Here is a 19211-nt window from a genome sequence, read left to right as displayed (position 1 = left end):
GGCTTCGGCCGTATTGTCAGCCTCTGAAGCTGAAGAAGTTCATTTTTCACAAGGCATTTCCTCCTTGTATTTTACCTTATCCCGGGCATAATATATTGTTACATTTATTAATTCTTAAATTCTAGACGGTTGCCATTTTAATTTTCATATTAGCATAAATAATTAACTTAGCACTTTTCTCTCTCTTTCTCTCTCTCTCTCTTCTTGGCTTTAACGACCGTACAGGTCGCACGCCGGCCATTTCTGGCTTACTAGACTTATTTTACCACGTAAGCCGGATAGTCAGCCCTTGCTACGGGGGGACGGTCCGGATGGGATTTGAACCCGGTCCTGTCGTGTGGACCGGCCCCGTTTATTACATGCACCACCGGGCCACCCCACGTGTTTATGTATAGCGTATATTTATTAACTATCATCTAAAACTGTGTATTAGATTTACAAGAAAAGTACACACGAACATTCAAAAATCCGTCCCTTGTATTCATCAGAACAAAAATTGTGTTGTCATTCCGCTTGCTCCTCCCCTACCCCGTATCCTACCCCGTAATCCGAGTGATTTTACACTCGAGGCAGCTGTAGGGCGGCTGAAATCTTTATTCGGAATATTTTTTAAGCAAGCGCCACAAATGTATGCAGCTTGTGAAGACCAAAGCAGAAAATTTCCTCGAATACGCATGTCGCGTGAATCGGGCGCGCGAGGATTTTAAATTAGCCCGCTTGACCGAGGAGCAATTTAAGTGCTTAATTTTTGTATGCGGTTTGATAGAGGAATCCGATAAAGACTTTCGAGCCAAACTACTAACTCGAATTGAACGGCGGGCTGACAAAACATTAGAGCAGATATCGGAAGAGTGTAACCGCATTGCTAATTTAAAGAAGGAAAATGCGATGATCGTTGGGGGGACGGGAGAGCGTGTGCTGGTAGTGAAAAATGGAGATCGCAGCCATTACAGCTTGAACGGAAAAGGATCGCGATCGCGTCGCGTGTATCGCGATGACCAGTCAAGGAGCGACAAGCCAAGTAGCTTGGTGGCTATGCGGTGGCATACATTGGGTGAAGGATGTAAAAGCCTCGCGCGAGTCGAAGAAGGTACCACCCGTCGCGTTGCACTAAAACCGTGCGTGTGTGCAGTGTACCAGCCAGTCGTAAATTTGTACAAATCTCCATCAATGGAGTGGGCATCCGATTGCAGTTAGACGCTACTGGACCGGTTGATAAAAATGAATGTTATAACGCCAGATGACTATTCAGATTAGGCGGGCCAATTGTAGTCGTACGCAAAAGTAGTGGCAAAATTCGAATATATGGAGACTATTCAACCGGCTTAAACGCTGGGTTGCAACCGCATGAATACCCGCTGCCACGATAAACACGAATTGACCCTTTTTGACGATAAACACGCATCGAGGTCTTTACCTGTACAATCGTTTACCTCCCGGAATAAAAATAGCAATAGCCGCATTTCAGCAAATCATGGATGCGATGCTTGCCGGTTTGCGCGACACGTCTGGTTATATGGACGATGTTATTATCGGAGACAAGACGGAAAAAGATCTCGATGATAACCTACGCTAGGTGCTTCAGCGTATTAAAGAATTTGGATTTACCATCAAGGCCGAAAAATGTGCATTAAAGAAGCATCAAATCGAATACCTCGGACACATGATTGACCGTACAGGTCTCCTTCCAAATCCAAAGAAGATCGCAGCCATTGTAATGCTTCCTGCGCCGACTAATGTGAATGAAGTTCGCTCATTTTTAAGAGCTATCAACTACTACGGCAAATTTGTTCCTAGGGTGCGGGGTTTGAGGTATTTCCTGGACAGATTATTAGTAAACGAAGGTCAATCTGTTTGAACAGAGCAGTGCTAAAAAGCATTTAGTCTGTTAAAGGCATACTAAAATCGAACCTTCTGCTAACGCACCATGACCCTAGAGCCGAAATCGTAGTAGCAGCGGACGCCTCCTACGTGGGACTTGGAGCCACCATTAGTCATAAATTCGCGGATAGATCGATAAAGGTGGTGCAGCACGCGTCCCGCGCCCTAACAAAAGCTGAAGAAGCTTACAGTCAAATAGACCGCGAGGGGCTGGCTTATATCATATTATGATATGGGATCATATTTGCGGTAACACGTTTGCACAAAATGCTGTTCTGCAGGCATTTCCGAATGCAAACCGAACATAGGCCATTGCTGCAGATCTTTGGATCAAAAAAGGGCATTACCGTATGTACCGCGAATCGATTGCAACGGTTCGCGTTAACATTCCAGCTGTACGACTTCGAGATCGAGTACATACCCGCGGACAAATTCGGGAATACAGGGAATACATCTCATTAGCAAGTACGCAAAGCCGGTACCAGAGTACATGATCGCGAGTATCGAGCTCGAAGGGGTTGTAAGTTCCGTAGCCATACAGTCGCTAAAACAATACCCTATCCATCTTAGAGAAGTTGCATCAGCTACGGAAAACGATGCTCTACTGCGTGAGGTACGTCAGTACGTTCTGGCGGGTTGTTTTCGAAACACTACCTATGATGCGGAATTGGCCCGTTTTTACAGCCGGAAGGAAGCACTTACGACCGTCGGTGGGTGCATTCTTTTCGGAGAGAGGGTGCCAGGCTGCAGCCAAATACCCTCAATCGGAAGCACCATCATACTGGCCAAAACCATCTGGTCCTTGGCACCGGGTCCATATCGACTACGCTCGCCCCGTGGCTGGTGACTACTTCCTAGTTATAATAGATGCCTTCTCTAAGTAGCCCGAAATAGTAAAAACGGGCTCCTGGGAGAATCGTTCGCAGAGTACACTCTTAAAAAATTTAACCGAATCTCGGTTAATTACTGCCGAGATCTGAACAACTGAGATCTCGGCAAAGATCTCGGCAGCTACAAGATAGTTACGCCGGGCCAGCGAAGACATCGACGGCACGTAAATCAGCTCCGCCATCGTATTGCTGACCCATCGGATCAGGCCGAGCTGCCTCTTCATGTCCTGTTGGATGAATGGAACTTGCCGCATCATTCGTCCCGTTAGCCATCGTACGCAGCCAGTGGCGCCAGCATCACCGCTAGCAGCACTGGCACGGGCAGATACGAAACAAACGCCAGCATCATCGATAACAGCACCGGCACGAATAGAGGAGAATTCAACGAGAGCATCATCGCTAACAGCGCCAGCAGTGCTAGAGGCGCCGCAAGCACTCGCGACCATCGACAGCAACATCCATCAACAGACACGGCTACCTCGACGTTCTTCTAGGCCTAGAAGAAAGCCTCGTAGGTTTGAGACGTACCAGCTGACTTAAAAGGGGGAGGTGATGTGTGCGGGTGTATTAATCATGGGCGCTAAGCGTAACGCCGTTACTCGGCCGATGTATTGCTTCGGCAGTTATCGGCTTGCGCACCATCGTTAAACTCTCTCCATCGCCGTCCGCCAAAGGGACAAGTTCGTGCCTTGCCCTTACACGTTATTTTATGTGTGTAATAAATGTGTTCTAATAAGTTTTAATTAGTGAGACTGTTTTATTGTAACGTCTTTAACGAGAACACAAAACCAAGAAATTAGCACAACAAACGACATCATGAAATCGGGTCAAAGAGTTATTCCGTTGCCTGACGGGCAATTCACTGAACATGTACCGTGACTGTCAATGTGTTAAAATATTGGTATGCCATGACACCTTCCAGAAGGCTGGAAAGGTACTAGTGCATAACGATTCTTAAAAAATCTTTGCTAATATAGGAGCAATAGTTGTGGCGCACTTTTTAAGCATCATCGTTGAAATGCCGTTTGGGCGCGCGGTGTAAGAGAGCTTCAGGCGGCCGATAGTGAATAGCCCCAGTGAAGCCGGTGGATTTGCGTTTATTGTTGACGTAATTCCAGAAACAGTGAGGATTTTTCCGCAGATTGAATTCGGTTCGGTGCAGATAGCAAAGCCGTGACGCTGTGCAGCACTGCTTGCACCGGCTTGCAAATTATGATAATTGCAAATAACGATTACGTCCCGCTCTTTTCAGTGTAGGCAATGTACGGTCATCCCATGGTGGTCCACGGTGGAGTGTTTTTATAGGAACGCATTCATTCGACGCAGTACGCATAAAGTCAGAGAAATCGTCAGTCCCATAGTCATTAATTGAAGAAGAGAAATCGTCAATAATTGAATAGTTAAAGCGCTCCAAGAATTCGTCAAAGCATGAGATCAAACTCGTGAGCGCCGGCGAAAATGAATCGTTTTTCACGAGTGCTAAGGATAACGTTCGTAACGGGAGCTCTGATGTCCAGTTCAAATTCGAGCGAAGGCTGGTGGCAATCGGTAGGCATCACTTATCGCCGAAGTGCTAAATGCGATTGAACAATAAGCGTACAATGAACACCACATCAAGAATCCCCCCCAAAGGTATGTTTTATTGCGGTTGAGCGGTACAGCGTGTTGAGATTTAATCCATCAACGATATGTGCGCTACATGTTGAGCGAGTTTGGGGATCGAAAAATTTCATGGAATTTCATGGAAAAATTTCACAGGATTTTCATGATCTGTTTGCGCGGACGACCGAAGAGACGACGACGAAGAGATTATATAATGAGATTGAAATCCTCGATGAGTACGAATTTGGCATCCGGACCAAGGGAGCTAAAGATGTCATCTATGCAATCGTGCAATACATTAATTTTCATGCTATCTATGCTACGGGAGAGAGGAAGGTTAGTTTCTGCGACGTATAATCGGGTACCTGGGTAGCTGGATCCAAATATGAGTATGAATTCAGCTGTGTGTTGATACTAGAATCGTTATCGTTCGAGGGATAAGATCTACACGTAGTTAACAATCCCCTGCCGCCAGAGTGAAAGCTATTAGTGACATCTCTATAGCAACGATAGACATGGTATTCATCTCCAAAGAAGATATTTTATGGGAGGCCAGGATCGTGTCAGTGAATACCAACCGGCCATAATCCGTTTCTAGCACTTATAAACAAAACCCCGGAGCCAGAGAGGCTTTACGGGGCAGGTAATATACGCAGAACGGCGTAATAAATTATGGTCTCAACAGAATTCAACAAATTATGTTCCTAAAACCTTTATAATGGTTGTAGTTGCGATAAGTTCGAATCTTGCATTAGGAGAATATGTTACATATTTCTTTATTCGTCTTATTTTTTGAGAGAAACAAGATTACCCGATAATAAGACAACAAAGAAACAAGAATACCCGATTATAATATATAATTATAAGCTATTAATTTCTTTTGAATTTTTCAGAACTCTGATAAACTAGTGTTGATAATAGTTTTTTTACTTGCTTAGTTTTTGTAATTTTCTCGTAAAAGTAGGTTCAACTAAACTACTAGATTCGTTCCGTTCCTTTTAAAAAAGAACCACGTTCTGTTCCATTCTCTCTTGCCTCCTCCTGATCATCCTGCATAAATAAAAATAAGATTATAAATTTAATTTAATAATAAAATTCGGTTTAAACCAGTATGACAAGTGAACTATTCTGCTTTACTCTCCACATTCACGAACAATTCGTGTACTAGTACGATATAACTCGCTCCTTCCACTCGCGCGAATAATACGCTAATCGAGTCCCTCCCTCTCGTGCTGAAGGGTTAGGAAACGACACGTAACGAAAACAAGACGCAAAGAGATATTTTTGTAAGTAGTTTTATTTTTATGCAATTTTATCTTCAAGTTGCATTCGGTTTAGCAGCAACATTTCTTTTTGATTCATTAAAGCTCGGAGTATATTACAATAGATTATAAATAAGAAACCTAAAATAATATATTAATTAAGCGTTACTTATTGAAATAGATATTAAGATGCTAAGAAACATTTTGAACTGCATTTAAAATAATTTCGAAAACAATAGACATAATCATGTAAACCTTAGAAATACGGGTTGTCTAGAGGATTAAAACTCTATATTTTTGTGTTTATCTTTTTTAAATAATATATTTATTGTATTATAAAAACTATAAATTAAAAGGCATATGTACATTTGCGTTCATTTTAAGACACTTTCGTGATACGATAAGTATATAAAATGTTATATACAATACGGTATATTAACGTCTTCTTTACGCGCTTCGTTCCAGGATACTTGATTATTGCATGTTTATCAGGCGCATATTATCTTTAAAAAAAACTTCATTTTATAAGGCGACCTATGCTATGCGCTAAGCCCTTTCATTTTTTTTTAAATTGGCAGTGTTAAGTGCAATGTGTATGTATTTCAGTATCGTTGCATATTCTAAAACTTCCATTTTAAATCAACTTTTTTCAAAAGTATAGCTATTGAATGTTTACCATAATTCGTCATCTTATTTTTGTAAAAATCGTTGTTTGTTTCAGAGTTCAATATAAGTTCCCTTAACATAACTAAATAAACAATTGTTATAGATAACATGCAACCTTAAAATCATTCGTATTCGCTTTTCATTTCTATTCTGTTCTTCTGTTTGCCGTTTATTTAAATTTCGTTAGTATTCAGATATAGAAAAATAAATGAAATGATATTGTTTTATTGTGAGTGTTATTTCTGTCTTTACATATTTTATTATTTTTCACGAGTAAATGTTTGCTAAACATAAATAAATTCAAATTTTTGATAATTTTAATGTGTATGCTAGATGAATTTTTTAAAGTTTAAAAATTAGACTCGGCTGTATTAAAAAAATACTTGCATTCTTCCATTTTGTTTTTCTATTCCTTACGTAACCTCTGCCTCAATGTTAATATTTGTCATAACCATTTTCATCTTACACTATTTCTAATCACTTCATAACTTAAATACATTCCTTAATAAAATAAATCCAATAAGATTCATTATTCATAGTCATATCCCATTTTTGCATAAGGCGCCTGTGACAACAATTTTACTCTATGGAAAAAAAATGTTGCCATTTTAATTTATTGTAACGCAATAAATATGAAATAAATATGAAACTATTCAAGAAAGTTAACCAATGGGCACCACAAAAGATAATGACAACAAAAAATCGGGTCAAAGAATGTTATTTTTAAAATGTATACATCGATTTGATGAAACTATTATTGAGCCATCAAATAACATGTGAAAACAATTTGTGCGTAAAAGATAAGTCTACGGATTTTATTCTACATTGTGGAATTGAAAATACGCAAATGCAATATAATAGTAATAGATAACTTTTTTGCGTTACTTGAAACATAATTTGTTATCTGTATGATGAAGAGACTAAGTAGAAAATTGCGTCTACTATTTAATTTGAATAACTCAAAATACTTTCGTACCTTTATTAAAATTGGTATATTACATTCTTTAATCGTGTGAACAAGAAAACTAGGTACATTTGGTATTTTGCTCTCAAATCAAAATAGTTTTTACATTCTATCAGACAAATTAACGAAAGAGCTAAATCCTGAAATACCAAGCACAAACAATTATTATCATAAAACGGCTCCATGTAAATACTTTTGTAATGCAAGCTTTCTATTTTTAAGTGTCTTTATGATTATTTTGTGGTCATGCCTGTAATTTGCCTTGCTGTTTTGATTTTTATTTTGTCGATTTACTGAATCTCATGCAATTTTTTATCACTTAAATGAATCACTCATAGGAATTGTTTTAAGATGGTGTGTCCCGAATGGACGAAGCAACCTTTCGCTATGGACAACGTGTACAATACCTGGGGAATCGACAGTGTCGACGCTATGTTCTTTACTGACCAATTTACGTTGCTGATGTCTTCGAACACACCAACAGCACCATCCAATCATGATTAAGACTAAAGATCCGATGGCACCACTTGCTATACTGGCTGTTTCCAGCATAACTCGTGGACGAGTGGCTATATTGAAGAGAAACGTAGATAAATATATTATTATACTGAAAAACGCACACTCAATATGACAATAGTACTCACGCAAATATGAACCATCTAAATCCTTGTATTCGCAACGAGGTCCCATGTATCCATCAGCACATCTGAAATAATGTAATTTTGTATTTAAAAAACGCCTTGATACAAAAGCAGCCCATATTAACTTACTCGCAGTTGTACAGCAACGAATCTCCAATCTTAACAGTAAAACAGGTAGCATCGTTAAGACAATACCAAGCCGCATAAGCTGGAGGACATTTATATGTATGGAACGTTATATTTGGTCTTGGTGTCGGACTGGGTGGCCGAGGCTTTGGTGTCGTTCTACTCGAACAAGCATCTGTAAGGATGAGAATAACGAAAATAGATCATGAAACAGTTCACAACTAATAAAAACTGCAAATCCGTTTGAGCAAAATGTTGTATGTTCTATTAATTAAGATTAGGACCACCGTTCCACCGTAGAACTAGGACCGTTCCAAAGGATTGAATATCCGGCTACGTGGCATACATTACTTTGAGCCAAATTTCAGGCAATTGATGATTTGGTTAATGAAAAGGAATGTGAAACTTTTCTTATTATGTTTTTGCTTCATTTTGTGTTAGCCACACTTCAAGCGTACACCCCTGGTGCTAGTTGCATAGGTTTTTTTTAAGCCTTTTATGGCAGGAAAGAATGAATATTTTACAATGTTGCTTTCCACTCACTTTTACTTTGTGTCACACATATTTATCAATATAGAGTACATTTCAGTGGTCGACTATTCCGTATCTACTTTGCAACTATTGCTCAAATGCGCTCAGTTGAACTGAGAAAGTTAAAAATTCCGTGAAAGGCACTACATGTTTAGCAAATATTAGCTTGTCAAAGTGGCTTTAGGCAAACAAAAGATAAACGAAAGATATAAAAATACGAACACTGGAATAAGAAAAAAACATTTGTTTCATCAATCGAATGATTGCATTTATTGGTTGCAACATTTACTTAATTTGTGCAACCAATAAAATACATTTTACGCTTATCTTCATACATTACATTCATACATACAGGTCCTGTCTTCGATTAAACTTTCTTTATTCTAAACAAAGTTGAATTTCAGATTGCACTGTACTTGATTTAAGTTCAATTTTTTAACCCAAACCAAACATATTTGCTGAATCGTGTGTAACCTTCTCCAGTGATTTGCAAACTTCTCTGAGCAAAGACCCAAATATCATAACAACATACACATCGTATTAGTTTCGTCAATTATTTGTAGAAAGTACAGAGTAAATAGCAATAGTTACATAAATTGTACTTCTTATGAAATTAAATGGTTTGTATCCTATCCCCCTATCCTATAAATTTATTATTCATCAGTTAAAAGAATATTTCAAGTTTCATAATTTTATGTACTAAAAACGTCAAAACTAAACAATGCCATCGCATCATTAAAAGAGAACCGTGCTAGTATTATTAAAATCTCGTTAAAGAAGATATAAGATGGCCTTAAAGTTATAAGTTATTATACCATTTCAGTGGCAATGTTTCTTTAGCCATTAGTTCAGTAAATGCGGTTGAAGGTATTGCAGGTGACATGAAAAATCAACAGTTGGTATAACACGATGGTGTAGTTTATATCTCCAAAAAAAGGAGAAGAAGCCACAAAAATACAGACGCGCATATGTTTGCTAGCAGTCATCTGTCTATTCAGAAATAATACGAAACAACAACCAGCATGTCTCTTGCTTTTTCATACAATGCACCAACGCACTGGATTTATGTGCACCTTTCGTTTTGGGTTTCGTTCTTTCTAATTCATTCCTTAGCTCTTCTCAGTTTGCAGCATAACACGACCGGGTGCAAGAGCAAGATATGAAAGGCATACATTTGGCAGATCGTTTCTTTTATTTTTCTTAAGTAAACGAAGCACGCAAGTTAAGGCACGAGAACAGCAGCATCACACCAACAATCCGCCTAGTGACGCTCATGCTCAAATATGTTTCGCTCTCTTCAGTGAATGTGCTCTATTTTGTAGCTTTCAATAAGAAAAGGCGCAAAAGGAAAGCAATAATCGATTTTCTCTTTCTAATACTTTGTATATAGTTGGGACAGATGTTCCAACCGTCCATATTGTTGTCTGTAAAAAAATATTCACAAAAAAACAGATTGCACCCAAATAACATTGTGTAAGGCTAAATTTATCTCACTTTAAATCTTTTTAAATTTCCTGTACCGCTGTTAAGGCGATTTTTTAAATAAAACATTAGCAAAAATTATAATTATCCACAATCTAACACATCGAGAGGCGTATAATGATTTTATCACGTAAAAAAATGGTAAACAAAAAGTGTTAAAATAATCGGTCCAACAGCCGAAAATGTCTTCTGCGGATCACTTCCACATAAGCCACAGACCACAAGTGGTCCGCGCACTACAGGTTTGGGACCACTGGTGTATGTGATAAACGGCGCCGAGTCTACACGACAGGACCAAGCATCATACCCCATCCAAACCATCCCCCGTAACTGACTGTCCGGCTACGTGTTAAAAAATCAAGTCTAGTAAGCCAGAAATGGCCGGCATGATCTTACAGGTCGTTTAACCAAGAAGAGAGAGAGGAAATAACTGTTGGGACAAACATTTCTAAAGTTTGATTCAAATTTAGAAAATATAAAAAACATGGACGAATCGTGGTTAGACATGATAGAAAAAAGCTTTCTTTTGACGTTTTCGAAATTCATTTTTTTTGGTGTCTAAGATATCATTCAAATTACACAGATTACAGATTATAATGATACATAAAGCAAAATAACTATGCAGACTGCGTTTGTGTATCGATACATATTGTGGGTGAGATGTATATTGATTTTCTATGCAATGTTTAAATTAATTTCATATGATTGTATTAGATGGGTTAGTGCTAATGCCATTCCAGAATTCTTTTTATTTGTACAAAAAGAAATTTGAAATAACCTAGTAACAAGACGTAACAAACATGTTTTATTTATTCATGAGGAACGGCTTGGCCATATTGCTATGAAACGCAAGAATTTTACTGAATCATATTGTAGAAGAATTGTTATAGCACAAGTAAAAATTTATATTGTTCTTTTTTTTTAACTTGGAATAATTAAACTACATTGTTAAATTTCTTTATTGTTTTAAATCTTAATTTACATCCACATTCGGAAAACAAGGCCTAACCTGTTTCAGGCCAGGTTACGAGTCCCACTAACATGGTGTTTTAACTTACCTGTCATTGGAAAAATAGAGCTTACAATTAAAAACACAACAACACAATACACGGATCTCTGGTATAGTTTTTTAAATAGCAAATACATTCGTCTCCTTCCTGAAAAAAAAGATAAACAAAACATCAAAGAGTTAATTAATAGTTCAATCATAACACCCACAAACATTTTGTTTTCTTATTATAACTGTCATGCCGTATATCTATATAGTTAAAAAATAAATTATAAATAAATAGGAATATTATTTGTTTTGCTCGATTAGAACGAATAGGAATATTATATAAATGGAATAAATCATTGAACTTGATTACATATCATTTGTATTTCCATATTGATAAGCCGGCCGATGTGTGGAAGACTTTGTTAAACAGTATGCTGTAACACGAGTACCTTCATTATTCTCCACCTGTGTGTATTATCCGCTTTAGATGCAACGATCCATCCGCAACTGAAGAAGTTCACACTTAGTCGAATGACGCCCTAATACAACCTCTTGGAGCAGTGTCAAAAACGATTCTCGGGCCAGTCGGCAAGTTGCTTAATTGCAAAAATCTTCTTGCGTGTCGTATGTAAAAATATTCATACTCATTCTAGATTTTTTGTCATATGATCCATTTTCTGATTGACTCACACTACAGGCGACGTTCTCGCTATTCATAGGTGGAGCAGTCACGACTCCCTATCAGGTCAATACCAGTCGAATAGTACGAGTATAGGAGACACCTTCCATACGAGCTTCATATTTAACACGGGAGTTCGAATCGAGCGTTCTCGATTCAAACAATTGACAGAGTCGTATGAGCTAGCTAGAATAATAGTAGACAAAAAATTAGACTGCAACCGTTGACCCCACAACACGCCAACAAAGCCACGAGGATAAGCACATTAAATTCATCGTTTGAAAAAGACGTTATCCCAACGACTATTCCTTTTCCGTGGTTATGTTAACCACGAGTTTGCGTACATCTCGCATTTCCGTTGTGTATCCCTATAACCCGAACAATGAAGTTACATTTAAACACCATCATCTTATTTGATACGACAACGCCCAAGTAGCCAAATTAATAAAATTGCAACCATAACGCTGCTTGCAGGCTGCTGCTTAACGAAAAAACGATCCTTGCCCGATCCTTGGGGTCGTTTAAACTGCACACCGTACTCGATGGAACTATGGAGCTTGTTACTGGTCGGTTAATGGTTCGCTTTGGAACTATAAGGTCCATCAATAAGAACACGGTACTAGAAGGAACTATGGGGCTTGTTATTGGTCGGTTAGTGGTTCGCAATGGAACTACAAGGTTCCACAAGAAGCACACGGTAATCGATGGCATTTTGTTTACAATCCCATCGCTAATCTGTCAAATGTCGGCATCGCAAAACGACGCCATTTGCTCCGTAAAGTGGAATTAAATAATACAATGTATTCCCAAAGTATAAAAAATCGGGGGAAATTTAACGTAAACGCGATCAAATGAAAATGCTGTCGTCTTCTGTGCGTTAATGTAAACGTTTCTTGTGTCGGTTATTTTACCTCAAATGATAAGTTTTGCCTTGATTGCTAACTGCTAACAGTTCCTTACGCCCTCAAGCGTCCACAGTTTCAACGATATTAAACGGCGTTTTCGACATTCAGAGAAAATATTGTGATTGTGACTGATGTCTGGAGGATGTACAAATACAACTCCAAGCAGAAATGAGTCATTTTTTCACACTTCATTTAGTTTTTAAGGGTCGGTTAAAAGTACGGCGTACTTTGAAGCTGTTTATCTACTGCAAAAGTCGTATTAAAGAAGCGATCTTTAGCGTGCTCAAATTAGCTGCTTAAGATAATTTGGCTATTTGGGCGGTTATTCGGTCGTGGGTTTCAATTTCTTCTTGCTCGGTTCCAATGACCATCAATAAATGTTTGCCAGAAAAGTTTCCTTGTTCCTGTAAAAAAATGTTTTACAATAACATTTTTCACGACCTTTTAGATTGTGGGACCTCGAGAAATTATCGATTTATCACTGTTATTGATTTTACCCTACTATACCTTACATGACGAAAGTATTGTGCATAACTGATTAATCGTTGTACTGATTAATAGAGCATTAATAGAGAATTAATAAGACAATCTCGGTTCAATCAAGATTTAAACGCGGACCAAACCGTAACGTAGAATCAAATAAGATTCCAAGATTACCCGAATAGATTCGAACAGTATATTATTTTACGGAGCTTAAACACATAATGGAATCAACAGTGTTATGTTTATCTAATTAAACAATCTGTTGGGAATTGGGGATTAAGACAATTTAAACAAGTTTTAACACGTTTTTACTAAAACCATTGTGTACTCGTTTGATAGATTTGTTGTCTTCTTCATCTTCTTTTTAATTATACGAGTATGGGGTCTTAATACGACGTGGTCCATCTCAAACCCATTGACAGGAAAAAGTTAGTTGCATTTTTCCATATGAGTTCGCTGTGCAGTTTATTATACGTAAGTGTCATTCGTGACCACTACGCAGCAGGTTTTTTCCCAGAAGGAACTATTGAAATTTCTTAGGATTTTCAATTGATTAAGGAAAACTTTTTACCTAAAATCGCCAATACTTTCAACAGGGCTTTTTAATGAAAACCTTAAACGGAAAATCTCTCCACTTAGAAAGAATCAGAAGAAGAATGTATTTAAAATAAAAATTCTTTCGTCTGTCCATTTTGAACTGCCTGCCGTAGTCTATGATAGCTCTAGTAGTAACATTGGTGATTTTATGAGTCATATTGGCGATTTAGCATGAGTTCTACGATACGTTTTTGGTTGATGTCGGCTTAGTTTCCTAAATCAGGGTTTCAAGTAATTTTTAAAATTGTGTTTCTTTTCGAATACTCTTGCGCATTGTTTTCGTCTCTTTGGCAGAAAAAAGTGAACGATGACTAAGGAACTAAGTTATATTACTACAGTTGTGCCAATTTGTAAATTTAAATTTTGTTTACCTCAAATCTGCAAGGATTCGAACTGCATTATTCTAAAGTATAGTTAACGTAAGGAGACATTTCTTTACGAAATAAATAAGGTGACATTCGAGTTCAAACTGCGCACGTCAAAGGAATTGAGGGATTGGTAATTTGTTTGTCAATAGTAGTGTTTTTGATTTAGCTGTCAAGTTACACGTCAAATTATTCATCCGGATAGGAGATAAGATTTATTTGGTGAGGTGCTTTTGCACGAATATTTCACATTTTTCGTGATGCCCAAATTTGTTGTACAAATTATGTGCATAAAATTTTGTTTGCATAGCCAATTTTCTGCAACAGATTACTTGAGAATGGTGCCGAAAGCCTTTGGTGGCGCAGCAATATCTATAAAAATGTTTACAAGTGATATAGGAAGTTCCAAAATGGTCTCAAATGGCATGGTATCAAATCCCATTCGGACCGTCCCCCCGGAGCAAGAGCTGACTACGGCTACGTGGTAAACATAAATCTAGTAACTCAGAAATGGTAGGCGTGACCGTATACGTCGTTAAGCCACGAATAAGAAGAAGAAGTATGTCTTGATTGACAGTTTTATATCGTCGAGAATTTTTGTTAGAAAACACTGCTTCCACATCAATGACGAAGAGAACAAATAGCTAAGATTTAAGAATGTGGCCTTGTGAAATGCCAAATGAAATACGGAGAGGACAGGACATCGACATTTTAAATTTTACTTGGTGGTGGTGGGTGAAATTACGAAATCTGACAACATTGAAAATACGTTGCATACGATTTTATATTGGCTAGTTAAACGAATTCTTAAACGAAAAGCTTAATCCATCAAATCACATATATTGAAGAAAAAAAAAACAATTATCATAGACCAACGATGTATGAACACCTTTTCTTGTTCTAGTGGTAGTTCCCTGAATAATAAGCTTATCATCAGGCACTCCCAGAATAAAAAGAATTTCTAAGGAGAGATAAGAAAATGAATTCCAACCCTTCAGTTATCAGTTATTAGGTTCCTATCGCTATTTCAATTTTAAGCTATAGGGGCACCTCGGTTCTAATCATTAAAAAATGTAGAAATGTTAGATTCAACCCCATGTTCCCTAGCACTCTTTGGGCCAAGTTATTTTGTTGCAATTAGCAGACTTTTGCTGGAGAATGGAAAATTAGACTTCTCCAAGGGCCAAAGAAAGACTTGAAGACCACGGCTAGGAGTGACAATTTGTTTTCGGAGCTGCGCAAAGTGTTTTTGTCCATATTGACCATATCCAAGTTTGTGGAGCAGCGCGCATGTATCAATTTTTGTTTGCGCAATGAAATAAACGCTGCGGAAACATTGCGGATATTAGAAAAAGCCTTCGGGGAAGAATCTAATGGCCGAATGGCCGTGAGGGACCGTCCGGGGAGACCATCCACCTCGACCGACGACGCCCACGTCGTCCGGATTTGGTGGTCAACAATCGTCGGTTGACGATACGAAACCTTCCGGTGAAAGCGGCCGGATTTGTGGAAAAACAACCGCTGGTTTTTGCACCACGATAATGCGCCCTCCCATACGGCCATCATTTTGAGCCAACTTCTGGCTGTTCAACAAGCTAAAACGGCCGCTCCGGGGACACCGTTTTGACACTATCGAGGAGATAGAAGCCGCTGCGACGGCGGAACTAAAGGACATCCCAGCATCCGCGTTTTCCACCTGCTTCGAGGAGTGGGAGAAGAGGTGAAAGAGGTGCATTGCATCGGAAGGGGATTACTTCAAAGGTGATGACCTTCATTTGGCCTAATAAAAAAAACCATTTAAGAAAAAAACGCAGTCACTTTACTTTTCGGACACAGTAGTATGATTCTTATTTCGCATTGCATAATAGAACAGATCGATACGCCTAATGAAATCAAGAGAAATTTTGTTTTGTGCATATTTGGGAAATATGCAGAAATCATAAAACCACCTATTATGAATTAAAATCATAATTTAAAGTTGGTAAATTATTTAGTTATACAAAATTATTCTTTCTTGATTTAAGTTATTTTTTCTTAAACATTTATAACGGCCAAGCAATTATGTGAAATTCAAATAAAAGTTATGTGCATGTGCGAAATATCTACATTATCAATTAAATAATATCGTATTAAATAATCACACGATGATGATGTGGCATAACTCACCGGAATTTCTTGTCAGGAACTTGTAGAATTCAATTACGTGTGCGGAAGAGTAGGTCACTTCTGCCGAAACTTTGTTCAAATAGTTTGTCATAATTCGATTGTTTATTTCACTTTCTTCGATAATTGAACAATCTTTAAGGCATTTTACTTTGCCAACGACAGTTTTGCATGCAGACCTCTCAGATAGTCTGTGCGCGCTATTCACAGTATATGAATCCTCCATTTGTGGTCGGTGGTTTCTTCACTCGTTTCGTTTATTTTTTAAAACTCGATACGTACGATACATTTAAAATCTCACATATGAAATGAACACTGTCATAAAGCATTTTGTTACGCTTCAAATTGAACATTTTCATGACATAACATGAAGAATAAGTAGCTTTTGTAACAGAAACTAACGTTATAAGTTGTTCATATATTTTTTGTTCGTCACAATTTAATGTACATTATTTTTCCAGCGTTCTCACTGCTTCTAAAACGATGAAATATTTCGTCCCCAATTCGTTCTGTAAATGCTCAAAATTATGCGAAAAATAGGTAAATTATTCTAAACGTACAAAAATGATGATACAATAAATTTGCACTATTTCAATCAAGACTGGATGCAAGTCGTTTATCACGTTTGTCACTAATATATATCAACATACACGGTTGTAAAAAAGATAATCAATTGCAATACATGAAACGTACTGTTCAGGATAAGAAACGACATACATTAACATGTTATAAACATTTGTCATATTAGAATTGATGCAGATTTGTTGTTAGGCGATGTATGGTACAACCACTAAACACCATGGCACAATATGTACCGAAAACGTCTACAGAAAGAAATAACACAGACAACAGAACAGTTAGCTAAACCTTATGTTTGAAGATGATATATTGCACTTCGTATTTTTAGCAATATTTTTTAATAAAATTCACTGCAGAATTTCTTCGTTCACTTTTAGGGTCAGAACATTTAGCACTTCAAATGCAGTTTTCGTATAATATATACCACCAGGGTCTAATTGTCGTAACTAAAAACTATTTTACATAATGCTGCCAACACTACCTATCTAATATTTCACATCACATATATCAAAAACAGGTGAAACATATCACTCTTGCGAAACTGCACGCAATTTTTTTACTTCAAGTGCACACAAACCGAAGGGTTCTTATCCCTAACAGATTCGACGGTTCTCGTGCATTTCCGGAGAAATATGAACAAGTAATACATAGGACACACCATTGATGATTGTTCCACCATTTCTTTCGGTTATTTTCTTTCACATTCCGTATCTTCTCCGGAAACACCAGCCTACAAGCGCACCAATACACCAATGCAAAATGTCAAGTAGGTAGCGGAACAATCGATTTCATCAGAAGCAAACATCTATTAGCCACGATTGGATTCCACAAATAGTACGCACATGCTAAAATGCCATTCTTAACATCGTTTTTGAACAATAAACTCACTTTTAACGCAAATTACAGCTCAAAACTACTTCTAACGCACTTCCCTGCGAGTCTGCAACCTTACACTGTCCATACACATACCAATGCATTTAACATCTGCCTTCATTCTGTTTCGTATTACAATAGTTAAGGCTGGTACACACGGAACACTGCACAAGGTTAACACAAAGATTTAGGATTTATCAATTTTCCTCAACTATTTCAGCCACTCAGCCCGTACTTTCTTCTCGTACACCTTGTTTTCTCAACTTCACGGGTAGAAAGATGTCCTGTGCGGAATAAGGCCTCGTTGGTTTTATACATTATTATGTGCATATCGCGTTTTATCAATTTTGTTTGCGCGCTCGTGAAACATAAACTAACCAGATAAATACATCTTGCTTCGACAATGACACTTCATCCAACACACATGCATACACAACCCAACCAGCCAAACCAACATGCTTTCTCGCTTTGGCAGGTTTGATTGTTCATAAAACAGAACGAGAAGGTATGTGGATATGGCTATTTGGGAACTGTTTTGCATTGCTAGATCTTTGGATACGCTTTCATGGTAGCCATTTCTATCATGTTTTTTGACATAACAAATCCACTGTCACCTTTCTGTACATCTGCGAAAAACGAATAATGCACTTGTGAATAAAAAATTTCGTCAACTTATCGGGCTAGATATCTCCAATGCACCAGCAGTTCAAAGTTCGTTACATATTTATAACTACTCCTCTAGGGGGTTTAGCAGTAGCTAAACAGCTGGTATTGCATAGGTTTTCTTTCAGTCCATGATTATTGGCAAAATTTTTGCACATATCAAGTGCAATTTCGAATATAAACACTAAACATCTTGAAATTATGCTTTTCTTGATATGATCAGCAGTACCGCTGATTCATTCTGCGATCATATGACTCAATAGATGGCGCTTGTTAATATTTATCAGAACATCGAAGCTGCAGTAATTTTTCATAACTGTGACGTCATTGATGCAATGTTTATATGGGCAGGTAGGTACATTTTGTTTTATTAAATTTTGCATCATAGGACTCAATAGATGGCGTTTGATAATATTTGTCAGAACATCGAAGCTGCAGTAATTTTTCATCAGTGTGACGTCACTGAGACGATGTTTATATGGGCAGGTCGGTATATTTTGTTTTATTAAATTTAGCATCATAGGACTCAATAGATGGCGCTTGATAATATTTGTCAGAACATCGAAGCTGCAGTAATTTTTCATCAGTGTGACGTCACTGAGACGATGTTTATATGGGCAGGTAGGTATATTTTGTTTTATTAAATTTAGCATCATAGGACTCAATAGATGGCGCTTGATAATATTTTTCAGAACATCGAAGCTGCAGTAATTTTTCATCAGTGTGACGTCACTGAGACGATGTTTATATTGGTAGCAAACCAACAATTAAACGTATGTTTAGTTTGTTTCTTTATAATACAGTCCTCCTATATTCTACAACTCTCAAGACATCTTGGATTTGGTTGTTTTCGTCGGCATAC

At 37.7% G+C, this 19211-nt stretch overlaps 1 protein-coding gene across 5 annotated transcripts; it reads right to left on the bottom strand.

The window, feature by feature from the left end:
• Positions 1–5652: 5652 nt before the first annotated feature.
• LOC125768108 (uncharacterized) lies at positions 5653–17896 on the bottom strand. 5 transcript variants are annotated; one of them, XM_049435329.1, is made up of 6 exons: positions 17656–17896; positions 16238–16743; positions 11104–11202; positions 8036–8207; positions 7910–7971; positions 5653–7834 (listed from the first exon to the last, which is right to left on the bottom strand). In XM_049435329.1, exons 2-6 carry the CDS (start codon positions 16458–16460, stop codon positions 7581–7583), a joined length of 810 nt encoding a protein of 269 aa, XP_049291286.1. In that variant the 5' UTR covers positions 16461–16743; positions 17656–17896; the 3' UTR covers positions 5653–7580. The 5 variants fall into 5 exon arrangements, with proteins under 5 accessions (XP_049291286.1, XP_049291285.1, XP_049291284.1 ...); XM_049435328.1 differs by having other exon boundaries at positions 16238–16752; positions 17702–17896; XM_049435327.1 differs by having other exon boundaries at positions 17702–17896.
• Positions 17897–19211: the final 1315 nt, after the last annotated feature.

This window comes from Anopheles funestus, chromosome 3RL (assembly GCF_943734845.2).
Source record: "Anopheles funestus chromosome 3RL, idAnoFuneDA-416_04, whole genome shotgun sequence".
NCBI classification, from domain to species: Eukaryota; Metazoa; Arthropoda; class Insecta; order Diptera; family Culicidae; genus Anopheles; species Anopheles funestus.
This window is presented reverse-complemented; position numbering and strand designations above follow the sequence as displayed.